At 50.7% G+C, this 23131-nt stretch overlaps 1 protein-coding gene across 1 annotated transcript in view; it reads right to left on the reverse strand.

Moving 5' to 3' along the window:
• SAMHD1 (SAM and HD domain containing deoxynucleoside triphosphate triphosphohydrolase 1) overlaps positions 1-23131 on the reverse strand; it is a 106338-nt gene that overhangs the window by 31495 nt on the left and 51712 nt on the right. Inside the window, exons 6-7 of the mRNA XM_025216270.1 lie at positions 15848-15963; positions 4778-4848 (exon numbers count right to left, since the gene is read on the reverse strand). Coding sequence (XP_025072055.1) covers positions 4778-4848; positions 15848-15963 — 187 coding nt within the window. The remainder of the gene's footprint in view (positions 1-4777; positions 4849-15847; positions 15964-23131) is intronic.

A 23131-nucleotide genomic window follows, 5' to 3' on the forward strand; every position in this document is an offset into this window, starting at 1 on the left:
AGCCTACCCTGTGTGCTCCTTGTGCAGTGGTGGCCCCCCCACACATGCTCCCCGCCTGGCTGTGCCCTCCTTGCTCGCCCCCACCCTGGTTCCAGGCGCCCCACAGCCCTGGGCCAGGTGCCCAACAACAGCAGCTGCACTCTTGGCCTTGTAGCACAGCCCCCCTGCATGGCAGGGGGCATCGCAGCTCGGCCCCAGCCACCCTGTATCTGCACAGCCTCTGCCACAGCATGTTGCTGTAACCCAACTCAGTGTGGGGCCGTGTGCTTTCGGGCAACTCCAGGCTGTCAACTGGGGCCCCACGTTTCTCGTGGGACCACCGGCCACACTTGCCCGGGTCCTGTGTGCATGAGCTCTGCGCCATCCTGCCAGGCTGCTTCTGTGCACGCAGGACCCAGGCTGGTGTGGCTAGTGGTCCCTACAAGCAGTGCACAACCCCGAGTGGAGCTGCCTGAAAGCACACAGCCCTTCACCGCGCTGCACAGGGCCACAGCAATGCATTGTGGCAGAGGCTGCGCGGATACCAGGCAGCTGGGGCTAAGCTGTGCTGCCCCCCCGCCATGCAGGGGGGCTGTGCCACAAGGCCAAGAGCTCTTGCTAGTAAGCTGCAGGGAGGCTGAAGCTGGGCGGAGGGTGTGCAGGGAGGCTGGAGCTGGGCAGGGGGTATGCGGTGGGTGAGTAGGCCACAGCTGGCCGCGGGCCAAACGGGGGGCTGTAGCTGAGCAGGGAGGTGACTGGGGGGCGCCGGTCCCTGGTGGGAGAGGCAGTCTGAACCTCCTCTCACCCGGGGCACAGATCTGGGGGCTCGCACCCCTGGGAGGGCTGCCAGACTGTGCCAGACTTCTCCCAGGGGTAGGAGCCCCTGATCTGTCCTGGATGAAAGGAGGCTCAGGCTGCGGCAGCCACAATCTTCTCTGGTGCTGGGCGTGGGCTGCACCCAGTGCCAGTCCTAGGCGGCAGCAGCAGCCTCCTCTTATCCACTGCATAGATCTGGAAGCCCACACTGCAGCCCTCCCAGGGGTGCAAACCCTGGATTTGTGCGCTGGATGAAAGGAGGCTGCCACTGCCGGCAAGTGTCAGGACTTTTGCTTTGAACAGTTTAAGGTGCAGTTTCCCAGAAACCTGTGTACCTATTGCCTTGAAACTTGGCAGGCTTCAGCCCTCAGAAGGGGCTACTATCCCTGCAATTTTCATTCAAATCAGGCAAGAAATGACAAGGTTTTAGGCATTTTCATAATTCCCCATTATAGCCTATGGGTAAAACGTCAAAAATCGTCAAAACAGCCAAACAGTTTCGACAGAATGAAACAGGACAGCGCTTCGAAATGAAACAAAAGGACGAAACGAAACACTGTCCATTTGAAATGGTGAAACGGACGTCAAAACAAAACAATAGTGTTTCGCACAGCCCTAATAATCAGTATACCATATTACTGTGGTATAGCTCATGGGCGACTGGTGCCTCCTGAGCCCGGGGGGGGGTGGGGTATGTGCCCCCCCAGCAGCCAGTCAGCGACCGGGGGATGGATCTTCCTCTCTACTGTTCTAAGAAGTGGGGGGCCAGGGCCGGTAGCCTCTTTCACTCCACCTGGTAGTGATGATTCTTTTCAAATTGGTTGGCTAGCAGTCAACAACTGCTGGCCTTCATTGGGCCACAAAGGTGATGTCAAAAGGTCTATATAAGCTAAAACTGCCCAGGAGATGGAGCAGAGCAGCCATGATGAAGACACACACAGGAGCTGAAACACCTGCAGCTCTCTCTCTCAAGATGCTGAAGTGAGTAAACTGCTGAAACCTATCTAGATATATAGCTTGCTGTAAAACAGATACATGACCAAAAGCTACTAGCCACACTGTTTGCTCTAGGGTTATTCTGTAATACTTCTCTATCCTGCAACTTTCCCCAAGCCTTCCATCTGTAACCAAAAAAGTTATTTACTGTACCAAGTGTGGTGGACTCGTTGGTAGATGCATGCCTTTGTCTGCCCTTGGTCTGGCTGACTAAGAGAGGCTACTTTTTGTGCTTCAGACTAGAGGAAGCACCCCAAGCTTTTGCAGTGGGTCAAGCACCCTCAAGGTCTACAACGCCAGTGTACCCCAGGGAGCACAGGGCCAAAAATAGACCAGATCTCCTGGTTGGTGGCAGCGGTACCCCCAGGTTTCTGGGTATGCTCCAGGAAGGGGTTCGGCCAGACATGAGGCACCCCCAGGCAGGCACTTGAAGCTTGGCAGGTGGACAGGCGCAGTGAGATACATGACACAGTGCAGAAGCACCCCCTACTGGCCTGCCACAGGCTGTGTAGACAAAAGTTGGGTAGAATTCCAGACACTGGTTACATCTACAGATACAAATATTCCGGCATAATTTACTCTAGAGTAAACCTACCCCGGGCAGGTGTCTACATGGACATGGACAAGGGAGCAGATTTGCTGCTCATGGCAGCAGTCTGCTCCCATCCCAATCAGTCCTGCACTAGTTCCCTGCTGCAGCCAGGGGGAGCTCTAAGCTGTCTCCTGGTTGGGGCTGGGATAATGCTCCCTGACCCCAGAAGCTGCCTGCTGCCAGTGTGGGCTTCACCATTGGAGCCTGGGTAGGGACAACTTCCCCCTGCCCATGCAGCAGGGACCTCCCAACCCCAACTCAGCAATCGCGGGGTCCGGGCTGGGAGATTCTTATCTCCTAGCCCTGGCCCCGGGACCATGGAGCTAGAGCTGAGAGATCAGAATCTCTCAGGGCCAGCCCTGTGACCACAGAGATAAGAATCTCCCAGCCCATGCCCTGTGACCACAGACCTAGGGTTGGAAGAATCTCCCAGTTCCTACTCCCCGATCATGATCTTGAAGTGGGGGGCTGGGAGCTTCCTGCTGCCAGGGCAGGGGGACATTGTCCCTGCCCAGGCTCTGATGCTGGAGCCTGCTTCAGCAGCAGGCAGCTCCTAGGGGAAGGGAGCAATCTCCTGCCCCCTGCTGTCCGGCAGCACATTTGCTCCCAGGTGGCCATCTACACAAGCTGTACTGCGCAGTAAGTAATCAGGAGTAAATTTGCTATTTGTATTTACAGGTAGCAAATGTACTTGCAATTAGAGCAAATTACTGCACAGTAAGGGTCTGCATGTGTAGATGGGGACACTTAATGCACAGTAATTAACTCTAATCTCAAGTAAAATGCTTTGTGTAGGTGCACCCACTCTGAAGCGTCGAGCTAGGATTCTGAATACACTGGAGAAATGGCCTAAAATCAAACAGATGAAATTCAAGAAGAACAAGTGCAAAGTCCTAAACCTGGGATGCAATAATTGTATGTACAAGTAAGGACTGGGGAACAATTGGCTTGGCTGCAGTACTGGAAGGATCCAGGTACAGTGGATCATAAGCAGAATATGAGCCAACACTGTGGTCTTGTTACAAAAATCCAACAACATAGTGGACTGTATTAATAAAAGCGTCTCTTGAAAAACAAAAGAAGTGATTCTTCTGCTCTATTTGGTACTGGTGAGGCCTCACCTGGAATATTGTGTACAGTTTTGGGCTGCACACTTAAAGAAAGATGTGGACATATTTGAAAGAGTGCAGCAGAAAGCAATAAATATGGTAAGATGCTTGGGAAACAAAACTGAAAAACCAAGAACTATTTAATCTAGAGAACAGAGGATGATGGGCAGAGGGGAGACAGGGGCAAGTTTTGATAACAGTCTTCAAATACCAGGTAGGTGATTATAAAGAGGATAGAGCTAAGACTGTTTGCTGTGGCTGTAAGGGACAGGACAAGGGTCAATGGCCTGAAACTGAAGCAGGAGAAATTTAGTTTGGACACTAGGAAGAACTGTGCGACTAGGAGGGTGATGAAGCACTGAATCTACGGAAATTGTTGAATCTCCATCCCTAGAAATTTTCAAGAGCTTGTCAGACAAACACTTGACTGTGATGATTTAGTCAGGGATGATCCTCCCTTGAGCAAGAGACTGCACCAAATGACCTTATGAGGTCCTTTCTTCCCTTACTTTCCTATGATCAACAACTTCGTAAAGGTTATATAGCAAGTCAGAGTTAGAAACAGATAGACTGTGTTACCCAGAGGACCAGGCTGCCTTAAAGGAATGCAAATTTTATGCTCTCCTAGTTAGTAAATGTCAACTTGTTTGCAGAGTGGTTATTATATATAGCCTTAGTATCTAGTATGTGCAAAGTGTATGCAATATTGGGATAATTACAATGCTAAAATATTAAATATGGCATTGATCAACTGCTTTCTGAATAATTAAAATATTTTATGAACAAACAAGTTCTTCCCTTTCTCACTTTCTGCATTTCACATAATAGTATAATGAAAGTTGTCAGGAATATAGGGAACTGGTTTACACTTTTTGGAAAAATGGTCATTCTTTTACAAGCCATTTTTGTATTACATTTCTTTGTTTTAGTAAGAAAACCTGTAAACCTGAAAAGAAAAAAATGTTCAGGTTGATGTTTTATGCCTGTGCAAAACTGGATTTTAGAGAAAAGTTACCCTATAAATATTTTAAAGAGATTATTTTAATCAAAACCTCCCAGCTTGGATATTATGAGACAGAACCAGGGAGTCACCATGCACAAGTGGTTGAGAACTTTTTGAAAAATTAAGAACTGTCAATTTTCTATTCTATAAGAAGTTAGATGGCTACTGTGGCATTTCTTAACAGACAATGTCAGATCCCCATATATTTAAGAATATTTTCCCTTAAAAATGCTGTGTTAACTTATTTTTGTTAATATATTATTCTTTATAAAATATACTTACCTTCCATTTCAGCCCAGGGCGAACAAGCGGAATAAATCTTCCATCAAACATGTGTGAAAATGGTCCATGACCTTAAAATCAAAGTGTAGAGACTTACTGTGAGACAGGTTTGCCAGTAAAAATATATGCATGGATGTTATAAACTTTTCTAACCGGCCTGGTATTCTGAACATCTCTGAACTAGGTTCTGATACAATATCTGTACAAATGCACACACTTCAGGAAGAATAGATGACTGCAGTTTTGAAGGAGTTGTCCTTCTGATGGACTAAATTCAGGTTATTTTGTCCAAGTGAAAATCAAGAATCCTAAAATACTTTCTACAGAACATTCAGAAAAACTCAACATTCTGACTAATTACTGAATCACTGGATAAATTCAGTTCTAATATTCTGCACTATGCAGGATTTTGGAACTGCCAAGATTACAGTTCAGTGTTCTATATCAGCTATGTAGTGGATTAGCAAAGTGAAATTTAATGAAATATAATAGAATATGCATTTTTTCCAGCATGTTTCATTTCAAACGCTCACACTTTGAGATTTTATCACAGGAGCCAGATGGGCTACAATATTTGAACCATCAAGGAAGCCATGGTTTATACAAAACTAAGTAAAAATTTAGAAATAGACAGTGGCCCAACAGCCATTTAAACTACCAGACAATTGCTCCACAACTTGTCAGTTATTCCCAATTAGCTTCTTCCCCAAAATTCTCTAATGAAAGAAAGACTTTTGACTTTTTGACTTTTTACAAAGGTTTATTAAGGGGAAAAGGGGGTAACAATCTATGCAGGGGCCTAGGGGTAACAAACAGAGCCTAGAGCTATGGCCTGCAAGCCCTGCACTCCCAGTCTAAAAAAACCCCAAAACAGCTAGTCCAACAACAGTCTGCTCAGACCTCTGAGGGTACCCTGGGAAGGGGCAAGCAGTATCACAGTGCGAGGACTACATGGATGCCCTCAACGCTGCAGAGCACCCCCTGAATGGTCCAACATGCCTGGAAGGTGGGTACTGTCTGCTGGAGGACCTCATGTTTAAATTCCAGTGTCAGGTGTGTCCAGACCAAGAACTGAAAAAGTCTCAGAGCATCATCAGAGCCGGCCCCAGTGAGCCGGTTCCTGCAGCTCTTGAAGATGGCCATCTTAGCCTGACCAAGCAAAAAAACTGGCCAGGCAGATGACACCCCACTCTGCTGCCCAGTATGGGAAAGAGAACAAATAGGTGGTCTCTGAGAGGTCCAAGTCTAGCACCTCAAACAAGGTGCCAAGGGCAGCAAAGAGTGGCAGCAGCCGAGGGCACCTGAGGAAGGCATGGGATAAATTCTCTTCTACCTCCCCTGAGCAAAAAAGACAGGCCGCAGATGCAGTTGGGTCCATGTGGTGGACGAGAGTGCCAGTGGCCAGTATTCCATGCAACAACCACCACTGGAGGTCGCTAGTCCGTTTGGCAATGGGTAGCTTATAAAGCATGTGCCACACAGGGCAGGTTGGTGTGATTACTGGTGCCACTAGGTGCTGCCTCCATGTCATGTCAGGTCGAGTGTCAAGGATGCAAGCATGGCAGACACAAACCACCCATGCGTACAGGGCTTTCCGGGGGAAGCATGTCAAAGCGAATCCTGACGGGAAGAGTCAATAAGGTGCCAGGCCCACCACCCAGATCATTATCCACAGCCCGGACAACAGGTAGTGGTGAAAAGGGCTCTCCGAAGACATCTCTGGCAGGGATATCCCGCCACACTTGGAGGTATTCCTTGATGGCACCTGCTGCCTCTGCTGGGAGGGTGGCCTGCACATCCCCCAAGAAACAGGCCTTGCAGCGGACTGAATGCATGCCCAACCAGGCAGCCAGAGCCTTGGCTGACAGCCAGTCTGACCGGTCCATATCGAGAAGGTGGCTTAATTGGACTGTACATGACCACATGAGAGAGTCAGTAAAGCTATCAGACCCAAGGCTCGACAGCCTGTACTGCAGGGCCGGGTTGTAGACAAGTGGCTTCTGCAACTGTGGAAATTGCAGATGTCTGGCCCAGGGTTGGAGGTGGAAGGCAGCCCATCAGGCCCACATCAGGCTGCGGTAAAAGGGCGGGAGGGTGCCCCAGTCCATGAGGGCAGGATCCAAGAGAAAGAGTTCTTGGTCAAACAGAAACATACGGGCCAGCTGCTGCCAAGGAGGGCAGTCTTCACAATAAAGGAGTCTCTGGAGAGCCTGCAGACAGAAAGCAGCTACTCTACTCGCCAGGTGAACCAAGCCCTGGCCTCCCTCAGCCATAGGCAGATAGAGGACAGCTCGGGGAAGCCAATGATGTCTGTCCCAGGAAAAGTCTACCAGCAGTCTTTGAAGCTGTTCGAGTAAATCGGGGTGGGGGGGTGGGGAAGTCCAACACAGCACACTGGTGTCATAATGTTGCAGCTGCCAAGTTGTTCACAATGAGGACCCACCCACGGTAGGAGATTGGGCAAGTGCCACCGCCACAGGCACGCCTCCTCGCTGAGGCCTTCCCAATTCCAGGCTGGCAAGACTCATGGGCTGAGGAACATTCCCAGAGCTTTAAGGCCCTCACTCCGCCAGGTGAGACCTCTGGGCAGGTCTGGGGAGGGATGATTGGTCCAAGCACCGAGGTGTACAGCGTTGCTCTTGGGCCAGTTAATGCAAGCTTAGGAAGCATGCTCATAAGCATGCTGACAGTCCATCAGCGACTGGACCTTGTGAAAGGCTTTCTCCTCATCCAAGTTCAAAGAGGGCTGCGGCTGTCAACAGGTCAAGAAGCAGGAACAGATTGTCCTGGACAGTCCTGCCCAGCACGCAATAGCTCTATTCAGGGCCAATGACCGAGGCTATAACAACACACAGCCAATTGGGCAAGGCTTTGCCCAGTATCTTGTAGTCGCCACACAGAACAGATACTGGCTGCCAGGTCTTAATGTAGCCAAGGAACCCTGTCTTTTGTTGTAAGGTGAGAACTGCCCAGCGACAGCTGACAGGCAGGATCTTATCAGGAAGGCTCTCATGAAACATTTGCAAGAGGCAGGGGTCAAGGAGGGGCCACAAAGCCTTACAAAACTCGGCAGGCAAGCCATCGAGACCTGGGGCTTTGCCTACAGTGAGGCTCCCCACCGCAATCGTGAGTTCTTCCGGGGACAGCTCTCGCTCAAGTTCACTGGCCACCACTGGGCTCAGCTTGGGGAGGCCATCATATAAGTGCTTAGTGGACTCTGGGAAGAGAGGTTCTGCTGCAAACAGGTCGTGATAGAAGGTTACAGCATGACAGTGGATCTCAACAGGATCCGTGAGTATCCGGCCGTCCAGAGTCTTGAGATGGTCAAGGATTTTCTGCAGGTCCCATCGCTTTTCCAAGTTGAAAAAGAACTGGGTCGGGGAATCAGACTCTGCCAGCTCTTGGCAGCGGGTACAAATCCTCGCATCTCGGGCTGTGCCCTCTGCCAGCTCCCACAGGTGCTTCTTCTGAAGCTTAAGGCTCTCGAGAGCCCCGTGCACAGGCGACACAGAGGAGAGGTAATGGGGGGGCATGTGCCCCCCAAGACTGGCCGCCACCAAAGCTCCCGTCGGTTTCTGTGGGTGGTCCCTGCTCACCACCGCTGATATCTGCAGGCAGTCCCCACTCACCACCACCTCTCCCTCCCCCCCGCCACTGACACTGCTGCTGGTGTTTGCAGGCGGTCCCCACTACAAATGGTACCCCACAATCTCGGGAGGTAGCAGTCGCTCATGGCCCCATGTCACCACCAGCATCACATAGGGCTGCCTCAACCTACACTACATCCTCCTCCAACCCCTGGACATGGCAGCGGAGCTCACTTGTTGCCAGCTGTGTGTATTGCTGGCAGAAGGCTCTGATCTGCACCTTTCCCAAATCCCACTATTGCTTCCAGGCAGAAAAGGTGGTTCCTGCAGTCTCCCATGTTTGCCAGAAATAGGCAAAGCAGTCATGGAAGTGCGTCCTGCAGCAAGCTGGCGTTAAAGTACCAGTAGGACACCCAGGGACATGCCCTGCCAAGGAGACTCAGCTAGCAAGAAATAAGACTATGATCCAAGAGTCCGGACAGAATAATGCAGCTGCCATGCAGGACTGGCAAGCAATGCTTGGCAACATACAAGTGGTCAAGGTATGAAATGGCAATCCCACCAGCAGTCGCCTTCAGCCAAGTGTACTGCCTCACATCAGTGTGAAAATGGTGCCATATGTCAATAAGGTCCACTACCTCAAAAGTGGCCTGCAGCTGCCGGGCTGAAAACAGATGGGGTTCTGGCTCATTCCAGTCAAGCTGCTTGTCGACTGTACAATTAAAGTCCCTGCCCAGGAAGAGAAGGTCATCATCATTAGCTGTGCTCCGCAAAAAGTCAGCCAGGGTCTCAAAGAAGGCAGTCTGTTCTCACCTGACAATGGGTGCACAGATGTTAATTAGGAGGAGGCAATGTTGTGCTAACAAGATACGAACAGTTAGTAGGTAGCCAAGGGCAACCTCTTGGGATATTGCCAAGTCAGGCATCAGCTGCAGCAACAGGAGGATTGCAGGCCCCGCGCTGAGGGAGGTGCCATGGCTCAGGAACATACAGCCTCGCCAGGCAGCATGCCAGTCGGCTTGATTAGCTGCGTCAGTGTGCATTTCTTGTAGAAAGATGATATCCAGCTTTTTCTGGCACAGGAAATCAAAGAGAGCCATTCATTTCACAGGGTCTCTGCAGTCGTTGGCATTGAGAGAACCAAAGGCTGTAGCAGCCATTCATGAAGATGGTAGAAAGGGGGACAGGCAAAGCCAAAAGAACAGTGTGTGTCATGGATCACCAAAAGTAAAGGGGTGGAGACCCCTTTCCCAGGGTCAGAACAGCATCGGGAAAGGCCTGCGACCCCGGGGAAATGGCCCTGAAAGCCCTGTGACCGGGGAATACTCACCAGGTGCAGGCACAGCAGTGAAGAGCAGGAAACTGCAGGAGGAGCTGCCCATGTGCTTCATCAGCCATTTATCTGTGTGGTTAAGGCTGGCGTGGAAAAATGACATAATCAGGCAGCACCATAAGTCAGCTTTAAAAGCCGGCTGCCTGGAAGAAGCCGAGGAGCAGCAACCTGGAGGCAGCTGCGTGCTCCCATGTGGTACACCCGGTGCTGCCTCAAGCCAGGGACATAGACCAGAGTCCCAAAGAGAAGCTTGCCTTCCCAACAAGTGATGCCCAGTGCTGGACAAGGGAAGGATGCTGAGGGACTAATCTGAGATCAATACGCATGAGTAGGGAGGAGAGACTTCTACCTCCATGATCCATTTTCTTTTGTTCCTTTTGTAATTTTGTGTTGCTCCGGGGGCCAGGGATTGTGGTCATATTTCTTGACGTTACCCCTAGAGCTGAGAGACCAGGGGCAGAAGACCGGGCTCGACTGGCTTGTCCAGCTGACCTAAGAACACAGCCATAGGGAGGCGGAGTGTTCTCCTGCGTTTGTTGAGCACTTTACATCTATTAAAATCCATTAGAGGCTTGATTGGGGCTACGTCACACAAACCGGCATCCGAGAGAGCCAAGTCCAAAGATTGGCATCTGAGAAGCTAAACTGGCATCTGTCATACAGCTAAGTCTATCAGGTTGGTATATGGAAGGGCTGTAGGGCAGGTGGAGCCCCAAGGACATCTGCATGAGATACCTTCAAGCAAGTCCTAGCCACACAGGAACCTCTCGCACTTGAACTTGAGGTCAAGATGTGGTGGGCAAGTATCAGGGGCTTCCCTTAGGAGGTGATACATGGTGAACACAAGTGACTGAGAAAGACCTAGCCCGAGCCAGGATCACCCGACCTGAGCCGCTCAGAAACAGTTATTCGAGTTTAGGCAGGCACAGAGAGAAACACCAGAGAGGAACAAGGATTCAGGACAGGGAAGAACCAGGCCTACAGCTCACCAGCTGGTGCTTCTCACAATAAGCACTCAACATCGCCTGCGAGCTTGCTTCAGCAAAAAACTATAATGCTGCATCCCCAGAGTGGAGTGCAGTGCCAATGCTGCGGCCTTGGTGGAAAGCACAAATGTCTCAGGTTCCAGGAACCATTTAGTAATATGCTATGCAAACTTCCGGTGGTGCTTGGTCTGGTCAAGAAATTCAATGGAGGCATTCAACAAAGTAATCAACACAGGGAGGTTCCTCAGAAGCAGGAACGGGTTCCAAGGAGGAGGGCACCTTAGCTAAATCAGGTGACACCACCCCCTGAGGTAGGATTTCTGTCAATTAGCTGCAGAATGAAAATCGAACCCTGAGGAGGAGGAGCTGTACACATCAGGCACTGAGAGTTGCCGAGCCCTGGGGGGAGTAATTGTCGCCCCACCAGGACTCTCAACATCAGGCTCTGTGGGAGCAGTGTCCTCCAAGAGGTCCTGTGGGGGGACATCAGTCCCTGACCTCTTAGGGAAAAGGTGCTTTCCTGGGTCGGGCACTGTTGATTCTGGAGGCACTTGCAGTTCCCAGAGGTCCCAACCTCCATGTTAACCTCATCAGGTTAAAGGAGCTGATAAGCGGGAAGGGGGTGGGAGGCGGGTGTCAGACTCTTCCACCACCTCCCCTACTCTCAGGTCATCCCTGACCGCTACAGGGTCTGGGGGAATGCTGGGGAGGCAGGTAGAGGCGGGGGTCCTGCTCTCTAACCTCAGCTCCCCTTGAAGTGGTGGGGTGGTCTTGAGGAGATAATGAGGCCTTTTTGGAAGACCCTTTTTGTTTCTGGGACTTGCCCTTCCCAGCACGAGGAGCCAAAACCTCCCCTGAGGGGAGAAGGAAAATGGGGGTGGGGAGGGCTCTGCTGCAGCTGGCTTCTTTTCTGGGCACAGGGTAGCCAAATGGGACCTGCTGCCACAGTGAAAGCACAATGTGTCCCCAATGGTGAAGTAGACCTTGTAACACTGCCTGTCAATTAGTAAGGACATAGAGTGGGACAAACCCTGAACCTCCCAGTCAAGAAGCACGAACACAGCTTTTTAAAGGACAGGACATGTTGGAATTTAGGAATCTTGCTGCCAAGTAGCAATCTATGGATCGGACCTGTAACGATGCCATAAGGGCGCAGGCGGTTAGCGAGGTCATCGGCCGAGAGAATGGAGGGATGTCAGAGCAGGGTTGGGCAATTATTTTGGGCGGAGGGCCACTTAATAAGTTTTGGTGAGCTGTCGGGGCCACATAGGTAGCCCCACCCCTTGACAGGTGCTTCACCCCCAGGTCACCATATTGGGATCAGAAGTCCTGCCCCCTAATCCCTGACCTTTGCCACTGGAAGTCCCTCCCCTTGCTGCCCCCCTCCCTATACTCCTTTTGGGGGAGGTTGCCGTCTTAGAACCAGATTAAAAAAACAAACAAATCATACACTAAAAGTCAAACACCTACTATATTTTAATTACAAAAAAATATTTGTCGTGACTCGTTAATATGTACCGTATATAGAAGGGATTGCATAACTCAAAAATATGTCAGCCTTTTAGAGACAGAGACAGAGAGAGTGTGTGTGTGTGTGTGTGTGGTTTGGGAGTGCGTTGGGGGGGTTGTGAGAGTGTGGCTGTGTAGGGGGACATAGGGTATATTGGGGTGTATGTATATGTTGATGGGAGTTGTCGGGACAGGATGCAGATGTGTGGAATGTGAGGGAGGGTGGGGGGTGTAGGGACCACTCCCCCACCCCCCACTCCTCTCATGGTGTGCAGACCTTGCTGCTGGGCAGCAGCAGGCAGGGAGGTCAGGGTGCTTGTGCCTCCAGTGCTGCACGAGAGGAGGGAGTGGAGCCTGCATTGGAGCCTGCTGCCTCCCCTACTCCCTGCTGCACAGGTCCCCACACTCGGCCAGGAGTGGAGGGAGCCCCAACCCCTGCTTCCCTACAGAGTCCAGTACAGGGCTTCCAGCTGCAAGTGCGGAGCTGCAGGCATTTGGCACAGAGCCTCTGTGATAGAACTGGCCATGCAGGATGTGCGGGGGTGTGCTCCTCATCCCCAGTGCACTGCTGGTCACCTCTATCGCCAGGGCTCCATGCCATGCACCTGCAGCTCCACACTCTCAGTGGGGAAGCCCCGCACTGGACTCCACAGGGAAGCAGAGGGCAGGGCTCCCTCTACTCCTGGCTGAGTGCAGGGACCTGTGCAGTAGGGAGCAGGGGAGGCAGCAGTCTCCAGTGCTGGGCTTCCTCTCCTGCAAGTGCTGGAGCAGCAGGCACATGGCGTGGAGCCCTGGTAATAGGACAGGTTCCGCTCCCTCCTTCTGAGAAGCACTGGCTGGAGCTGCACCCCACCGGGCACCTGTGCTGGGCATGAGCACCCTGACCTTCCCACCTGATGCTTCTGCTGGCAGCAGGGGCTGCACACCATGGGGGGAGGGGGTGTAGGGCCCCCCACACACACTCCGCACTCATACCCTGCTCAGCTGAGCTCCACATTCCCGCTGCCCCTCTGGGTGTAGGCTCCGCACTGCACTCCCACTTCGACCCAGCTGCAACTGCACCCCCAACCAGCCCCATCACTTCCATACCTGATACCCCCAGCAAGTAGGTTCTGGCTGCAGCAGGAGCCCCACCCAGAAGCTGCTGGCTGGGCAGAGCCCTTCTGCCTATGAGGGTGGGAGCAAGGGCCAACAGGGTATAATGCGGGGTTGGACACATGGGTGCCTCACTCCCACCATAACCAGCAGAAGGGCAGGGAGGGTGAAATTCATTGCAGGGGGTGCCACAGGCGGCATGAAAGTGCCTGACAGGCCGGATGCGGCCCATGGGTGGGCAGGGAACAAAGCAGCTGGAAAACAAACAAGCAAACACCAGAGGAAAGGATAAAGGTAAACAATATAGCAGGAGAGAGAAGGGAAAAGAAACCAACAGAGCAGCAACAGTAGGGAGGGTGGTGGGAGAAACAAAATAAAACCAGAGGGAGGGAAGAGTGAGGGAAGGGGCGGGGGGAGGCATGGGTTACTACAGGAAAAAGGGCTTAGAAAAGGTTAAAAAAGGCAAGAAACAGTAATGAAAAGTGGGGGGCTACGGTGGGAAAGGGGTCAGACTTTCTGGGGGAGGAAAAACAAAGCAAGAAAGGGAGAAAAGTCTCACAGAACCAGCACAAGCTTCCTGAGCTCAGAGGGAACACACGTGTTGGCGGTACGGAAGAAAGAAAGCAAGCAAACAAGCAAGCTCTGATTAAAAAACCCAAAATTAAAGTTTTTCTGCAATTAAAATGAAACGCCACTTTATATATAGGTATCAGTTGAGTACAATGTTTTATTGATACATTTACAATTTTAAAGCAACTTGGAAGCCTACCAGCACCTCAAATCACTATAATAAAATTAATTCTAAATACCAATATGTTTTGGTGTTTGATTTTCAAAATCAGAGCTCCCCCTGCCCCCTTCGCTCACCAGGACATGAGTCCAGCTAGGGTGGTGACCCCTGCTGCTTTGTGGTGCTGAGCAGCCCTGATATGCCAGTGCCCTGCCCATGCCATTGCCCCTCACTCCTAAACCACAGCACCCCCAGCCATGCTGGTACACTTCACTGCCAATCCACAGTCCCCCTTGCCTTACCTGGCCATGCCAGTGCCCCTCACTTCCAACCCACATCCCCATCCCCACCAGTGCTCCTCATTCCAGACCTGTAGTCCCCTGGCCCTCAAGGTGCCCCTCACTACTGACCCATAGTCCCCCATCTCCTCAGTACCCCTCACTCCCAACCTGCAACCTCCCATCCCTGCCAGTGACCCTCACTCTCGAGCCACCCTGCCAGTACCCCTCAGTACTGACCCGCAGCCCTGTGACCCTGCCAGTGCCCCTCACTACCAACCCACAGCCCCCCCACCCCCCAGCCCTGCTGGTGGCCCTCACTTACAACCCGCTCATCTCCCCATCTGCCAGAGGGAGCCCCCAGCTGCCTCCTGCCCCACCCAGCTCCATGTGGACTCACAGGATGGTGGTCTGCAGGGACACAATGGAGACAGCTTCCAGCATGAGGTGCATACAATGCACCTCATGCAGAAGCACAAGCAGAGGCTCAGGCACCACACACTGCTCTGCACCGCTGGCTGGAGCTGGGGTGCAGCAGGGAGGACCAGCACCGCACTTCACAGCAGCAGCATGAAGAGGAGTGTGGCTCTAGCCTAGGCTATGCTGTAGGCAGTAGCAGGAGGGGCAAGGGCTCCAGGTAATCTCTGTCCTGCCCACAGTGGCTCCAGCTGCGGCAGCTCCAACTCATGTGGGCAGCAAAGGAGCAAATCCAGCCCCAGCACAAGCTGGAGGAAGGAAGAAGGTTCCAGCACTGCACCAAGTAGTCTGGACATTGCTTCCACTCTGCCCCCTGGGCAGTGTCTCCTGGCTGCCCTGCCTGTGCTCCTGTGAGCGCTAGCCCCAGCACTGCTGGCCCAGACATGCAGTTTCCCACTGCGCCCAAAGGACCCTTCCCCTGCATTCCTTTCCTCTGCTGGAGGGGCAGGTGCTGCTTAGTGGGCTCTGCTGGCAATAGTACAGATCTGGACTCACCGGCAGCACCAGCATAACCGAGTGCTGCTTCAGACCCCCCTGCCCCACCACAGCCCCAGCACCCCAACTCCTTCCCTGAGTGCCAGCAGGCACCCCCCCACCACACATACAACCCCCTCCACACACCCCTGCCACATGCACACACATATATGTCCTACTTACAGCCCCCGGACAATCCCCAAGCCCTGGCCCTTCAACCCCCACCCCCAAGACTTACTTGCCTGTATCCAGCTGCCAGGGCTACTCCCATCACACATGTGATGTTCCCTGACTCCAATCACCCACCCCTGCTCACCCCAGCCCCAAGCAGCTCCTTTCAGTCTGGAATTCTTCCAGCCTTCAAGGGGAAACCTATGACTTCCTGCATTTTTCTCCTTTAAAGGAGAGAATCCATGTTTTTCCACAGAAAATGGAAAACTTGGATCCCTGCTAATCAGTTAAACAGAAAGAGAGTACTTTTATTCCAAAATAAGTGTCCAAAAACGAAATTAATCGGATACCATTCCTGAGCTTTACAAATCAGACTAGGCATTAAACTGCAGTAATGTTCAAGCATGGATAAGCCATAAAGGTTACTTACCCAAATCATGACAAAGCCCAGCAATCTCAACACAGAGAATGTCTCTCTGGTTGATCTCCAGTTCTGGCTGTTTTTCTTTTAGTGCTCGTACCAGACATCCAGCCAGATATCCTACACTGTTACAAGCAGAAAACGGGATGAAGTTAGCAACTTGAGGTGGAATGAACAAAAAATGTGCCAATTCAATTGTTAAACTGATGGCTACTGTTAAACAAAAATTTTGATGCAGGAGGGTGCACTAATAGTTACATGCAAACCTGAGTATCAGTGCAGTCACAGGTGTCAGTTTCTTTATTTTTCTAAGCTTAAAATAATATTTGAACGAGAAAAGTAAGATATTTCACAACCAAATGATACACACTTCCAAAGCCATATGAGAATATATGAGAATATATGAGAGCAGGGGGGTCTGAAGCAGCACTCGGTTATGCTGGTGCTGCCGGTGAGTCCAGATCTGTACTACTGCCAGCAGAGCCCACTAAGCAGCACCTGCCCCTCCAGCAGAGGAAAGGAATGTGGGGGGGAGGGGTCCTTTGGGCGCAGTGGGAAACTGCATGTCTGGGCCAGCATATAACCATATGAGAATATACCTTGGTAACAGTAAGTTCTTTTCTGAGCTATTCTTTTTCCCCCACTCCAGTTCATCAGATACACCACTTCCTATTTCAACTCCAGTTTAAACCATTAAAGTGGTTTCTTCTCACTTACCACATCAAAGCCAAGTGTCTTGCTCTCACTTTCAAGTCCCTAAATAAGCTTGCTCCTAGTTACATTTTCTGTGTTTATCTCCAAATCCAAGTGCCCATTCAGTTCAGTACCTTCTGCCGGTGGTACAGCTACTCTTCCCCAGTCTCCTGTACAGCTCACTCCTCCTCAGTCCTCTTGCCAGGGACACTGCAGGGCACATAACCCCTAAAAATTGGCTATGCAAGCATTAGCTCTGGAACAGAAGTAGCATAACCACATTTGCACAGTAGTGCTAATTAGCATACCTATGCTAATTAGCCAACCTGTAGCAGCAACACTAAATTGTTCTGCTGTTTCCCATTTGTGAAACAGCACAAGCAGAGCAGTACAGCATCTCAAGAGAATACTCTCTGGTGCCACTGGGCAGAGCCGACCCTAAGTGTGTGTGGGGCCTGGGGTATATCAGCCTGTGCGGGGCCTGTACAGAGTAGGAGTGGGGTGGGAGGGTGGCTGAGCGCAAAGCTGGTGGTGCATGAAGTGGTGGTGCCTGTACAGCACTGTCCGTGGGGCCCCCCCAAAGCGCAGGACCCGTGATGGTCACCCTGATTGACACCCCCAAGGGATGACTGCCACTGGGACATTTGAGGGCCCCCATCCTCAGTCATCAAAGTTATCAATTGCTTTATGTCTTAAAGCAATTGCCTTAAATGTCTTAAACATGCCCTACTATTAATCCTATCCAGTAGAAGATCAGACTTATTTTTCACTTCTGACTGGCCTTAATGCTGTCTTGTGACAATTAATTTCACAAGTTATTAGTTATGAAAGAAGAATTCCTTTTATCCACTTTAAATGTCTCTCTTGACCTCATTGAATGATCACTTGCTTTTGTGGTATAAAAAAGGATAAGGATGAATGTCTATGTTATTCATTATCATCTCGATCACAGCCCCTCTTGTCCTTAATGCTTTTAGTAAACAGTCCCAAACATTTCACTCTAGGTATGAACAGATGTCACTTCTGTTGTGGGACCAGTTGCCCCATGTTTATTCCCAATCCAAAATGTCACAGGATCAGTGTGTACATGTCACCCTTCCATGATGACCATGTACCTGACAGATGTCAGCCATAGGGAAACCCATGGTTACATCTGGCTTACCCTCTATGCCAGCTGCTGCTGCCCCAAACACATGTTGGCCACAACATGTCTGGGCTGATGTGGGAGTGTCTCCAAACTGTGGAGCAACATTTCAAGCAGCAACTGGTAGGAGTAGACTATCATGGCCACCTGGAACAGTGACCAGTGGCAGATGAACTTCTATATGTCCAGGGGCACTTTCATGGAGATCTGCACTGAGCTGGCTTCCTCCAACCAGTGGCAGACCAAGATGAGGGCACCCTTGTCTGTTGAGAAGCACACTGCCATCACAATATGGAAGCTCATTACCGCCAACAGCCTCCAGTCCATAGCAAACTTCATTCTCCCAAAACTGACAGAGAAAGGAGAGTTTGCCACTGGTGTGCCAATCAAAGTGGAGGGAGTGACTGTAACCCCATTGTTAGTTGGGGACCCTGCCTACCCATTACATCCCTAGCTGATTCACAGCTACCTGGATGACCATAAAGAATTATTTAACTACTGGCTCAGCAGCTGCTGAATGGCCATGGAATGTACATTTTAGTGCCTCAAGGCTTACTGCAGGTGCTTAGATACTAACAGCAATGTGCCCTCGTTTGTCATCTCCACCTGCACCCTGCCCAACATGTGCGAAGTAAAGTGAGAGTCCATGCCTAAGCCACTGACTATTGAAGTGGAGCAGTCCCCAACATCCAAGGGCACCATGCCTACCACTTGTCCCATGAAGGCTAATCAACTGCCAGTATGTGCCAGATGCACTGGCAGACAACTTTGCCAGACTCTGGGACAAAGGGTAGATATGGGGATATGTAGACAGATCTCCCCTCATACATGCATACATAGATGCTTGTGCCAACAGACCCTGATATTTATGGACTCTGATACTTTATGGGCCCATTACCCCTGGTGTGGGAGGAAAGGAAGGGAAAGTTTAAACTGGGGCCAAATGCTGCTGCAGCCAGCTGCTGCTGCAGAGACTATTTTTTGTAATGTTTCTGTTCCATTCCAATACAAGCAATTCACACCATGGTTATGCATTAAGTGTTTGTGATGTGCATCTACTGTTACAGGATGGCAGAAATAGTGGTTGGTGAGGAGGCTGCTAACAGCCCTTGCCTAAACCCACAGGAGGTCTTTGCCCTGTCCAACGCAACCCTAATCTGGATGATCCCACAACAAAGGCAGGGCCTGTTTGTTGTGCCACAAGGAAGCCCAGCTATCTTTAGGGTCCTGTTACTGCAGGACATGGTGGTCCCAGATTACTATGATTCCCAGAAAAAAAAAAACATGCCTTGATGGCTCTGCAGAGCACAGGGCCCTATCCTGGAACATGAGGGAATGTCAAAACGGGGTAGCTGACTATCCGCTACCAGTAGTACCTGGCACAGTTCACTGGGACGTGACCAAGGCCACCAAAAACCTGTCTCTAGCTTAACATAACAAACCACCAGCACAAGCATCAGAAAGACTAGCACTACACTGCACTGCACTGCTCAAAATGTATTGCTTGAGAATACTAATACCCATCTACCCTCCCTCCCACCCCTGCCCCACCCTACCATTGGAGCCCAAGGATTGAGTATACTTATTATCACATCTGGTAGCTGTGAAAGAGCCCACTACTGTACAAACTGTGTTTGATGGCAGATGGACTAGGAGTACTTTGATTTATGGGGAGGCCCAGTCATCTGTCCCACCTATCCTCTGTGGATGCTGACACGCAGGGACCACAGATACCAAATAGCAGGTCTGGGATTAACATCGGCTGTGAAAGAACCCACAACTATGTAAACTGTGCTTGATGGGTAGAAGGAGTGGAAGTGCTCTGAATAACTTAAGAAAGGGAACTTGTATGATCAGTGCCGGTTGCACTGACCAGGGGGCTGCACTGAATATTTAAAGCAACTCATTTTTGCCTGCTCGCCATTCACTGCTTTACAATAAATTGTTTTTATCTTTCTTAGACTATAAGCAGACATTGCATTTGTTACTAGATCAACACTGTTGATCCTACAAAGGATCACCTTGAGAGACTGGACACCTTCAAGTCAGCTGGTCCTGACACATTACACCCTAGGGTACTCAAGGAGCTGGCAGGTGTCATAGCCCAACCATTGGCAAAAATATTTGAAAACTCATGGCGCTCAGGTGAAGTACCTGAAGACTGGAAGAAGGCCAATGCGGTACCCACCTTCAAGAAAGGGCGGGAAGGTAGATCCCGGGAATTATAGGCCAATCAGCTTGACCTCAATCCCTGGTAAGATTCTTGAGAAAATTATCAAGACGACCCTTCTGGATAAGCTGGCTGAGAGAAACATCCTGAGGGATAGCCAGCATGGGTTTGTCGCAAGTAGGTCTTGCCTGACCAATCTTCATAGAGTTCATAGACATTAGGGCTGGAAGGGACCTTGGAAGATCACCGAGTCCAGCTCCCTGCCAGAAGGGCAGGAAGTCAGCTGGGGTCATAGGATCCCAGCAAGATAAGCATCCAATTTACTCCTCAAGGTGTTTAATGTAGGTGCTTGAATCACCTCCGATGGCAGGCTATTCCAGACCTTGGGGGCTGGGACAGGAAAGAAATTCTTCCTTATGTCCAGCCTGAAACGGTCTTGCAGTAGTTTATAACCGTTCAACCTCATCATCCCTTGGGGCGTTCTGGTGAACAAACATTCCCCCAGATACTGGTGGTCACCCCTGATAAACTTATAGGTGGCCATCAGATCACCCCTGAGCCTGCGCTTTTCCAGGCTAAAAAGCCCCATAGGTCTCAGCCTGTTGTCGTAAGGTCTGTTTTCCTGACCTCTGATCATGCACGTGGCTCTTCGCTGGACTCTCTCAAGCTTCTCCACATCCTTTTTGAATTGTGGGGCCCAAAACTGGACGCAGTACTCCAGCTGCAGCCTCACCAAGGCCGAGTACAAGGGGAGAATGACGTCTCGGGATTTGCTTGAGAGGCATCTGTGGATGCAAGCCAGCGTTTTGCTCACTTTACTAGCTGCAGCATCGCATTGCAGGCTCATGTTCATCTTGTGGTCAATGACGACCCCCAAGTCTCTTTCTTCTGTAGTGCTAGCCAGTGCAGCACTGCTGAGCCTATAAGGATGCTACAGGTTTTTACTCCCAAGGTGGAGAACCTTACATTTTTCAGTGTTAAACACCATCAGGTTCTTGTCCGCCCATTTGCTGAGCCTGTCCAGGTCAGCCTGGATCGCCCTCCTGTCATCTCATCTCCTTCTATGGCCACGTGACGTATCACCTGGACAAGGGAGAAGAGACTGACGTCATATATCTAGACTTTAAAAAAGCCTTTGATCTGGTGTCCCATGACCTCCTCATAGAAAAACTGGCCAACTGCGGCCTCAGCTACATCACAGTCCGATGGCTGGGAAATTGGCTCCAACGTAGGACCCAGAGAGTAGTGGTCCATAGCAGGGAATTATTATGGTGCTCCGTGACCAGTGGCACCCCCACAAAGCTCTGTCCTTGACTGGTTCTCTTTAACATCTTTATCAACAATGTGGACACTGGTGTCAGAAGCACACTGGCTAAGTTCACCAATGACACTAAACTTTGGGGCATAGCATCTACAGGCTAGTGATCCAAGCTGACTTGGATAAGCTTAGTAAGTGGACGGACACAAACCTGCTGACATCCAATACTGATAAATATAAGGTACTCCCCACCTTGGGAAAAAAACCCCACAGCATACTTACAGGCTTGGCAGTGCTATGCTGGCTAGCATCACTGCTGAAAAGAGACTTGGGGATCATGATTGACCACAAGATGAACATAAGCCACCAATACGACGTTGCAGCTGGTAAAGCAAACAAAACCCTGGCTTGCATCTATAGGCGCTTCTCAAGTAAATCTCAGGATGTCATCCTCCTGCCATACTTGGCCTTTGTGAGACCACAGCTGGAATAATGCATCCAATTCGGGGCTTTGCAATTCAAGAAGGATGTCAAGAAGCTTGAGAGAGTCAAGAGGAGAGCCACGCGCATGATCAGAGAGCAAGAGAATAGGTCTTATAAAGAAAGGCTGAGAGCCATGGGACTCTTCGTTCTGGAAAAGCGCAGGCTCAGGGGGGACCTGGTGGCTGCTTATAAGTACATAAGGGGTGTACATCAGGACCTAGGAGAACGTCTGTTCACCAGAGCACCCCAAGGAAAAACAAGGACCAACGGTCATAAAATCCTACAAGACCATTTTAGGCTGGTCATAAGAAAAAATGTCTTTACTGTCCTGTCAACAGATAAAGTGACCCCCGCCAGATTATTGTACCAAAAAGGGGTTAAGTGACACAACCATCTGTAGCTGGTGATGCGGTGGCAGAGCCTGTCCGCAGTCTGACCCACCATGCGAGCGGCGCGTGATCACAATATTAAGTAGGGCGTGATCACCTGTGGTCTAGCCAACCAAAAACCACCTAATGGGCATGGCTGGCTGGCCAGCATGTCCATGTGTTCCAGAACTTACCATCAGGGGAGCTTTCTGATTGGCTAAAAAGTTTATATAGGGGACCGTACGCCTTGGTGCGGGGTCCCCGGGCTCCGACTCTCGAGACAGACTGATCACCTGTCTTGGGGCCTGGTCAGACCCCTAGGTCACCAGCAGAATCTGCTCTGGTTGCTCCGAGCGCCGTAGCTTACTGCCTCGCAAATCCGGAACGCCCTGTACCTTGTCCTAGCCAGACATTGTACTTGTATCGTACTTAGACTGAGGTCTTCACCCGTCACTTGTCTGTCATCTGTATTCCCTTGCCGTTGTATATAGTTTATCATCTGTATCGTTCTCCAAGTTATATCACCCATCAAGTTGGTTCGACCTACCGTTCGACTGTTCTGTAAGTAAATATCAAGCTTTATTTCACCCCTCATTGCCTTCTGTTTTTATCTCCCTCTCGCACTTGGCATCCCCGAGCGTGTCTGGGTTGGTGTCACCACCTGGTGCCCCACTCAGGACGCGACTGCGGCCGTTTTTCCACACACCTTACGGAGAACGCGCCCACATGTCCGAGCCTCCAAAACCTGGAATAGCATCCCTCCAAAAGTGGTGCAGGCACCTACTCTGGACTCATTCAAGAAACACTTGGATGCTTATCAGGCTGGGATCTTTTGACCCTAGCTGACTTCCTGCCCCTGGGGCAGGGGGCTGGACTTGATGATCTTTGAGGTCCCTTCCATCCCTAATATCTATAAAATCTATAAAACAGTATTGTGACTTGTCCCAGAAAGAAGTTGTCACAGGATTGACATAGTCATATGCTGGCCTTCCAAGCAGGTTTAAAGAGTAGCTGAGTACACCACCACACTTTTCTCCTAGGACGTGGCTTGAGAGAGCACACATCCCAGCATAACTGGCACTGGCCAAGTGTCTGTGGGTTCCCTTGACTTTGCCACCACCAAGCAACCAAGCCCCTGAGAGGAGGACAAGAAAAAATGGGCACAAATTGATTGAAG

This window comes from Alligator sinensis, unplaced genomic scaffold (genome assembly GCF_000455745.1).
Source record: "Alligator sinensis unplaced genomic scaffold, ASM45574v1 scaffold338_1, whole genome shotgun sequence".
NCBI lineage: Eukaryota > Metazoa > Chordata > Crocodylia > Alligatoridae > Alligator > Alligator sinensis.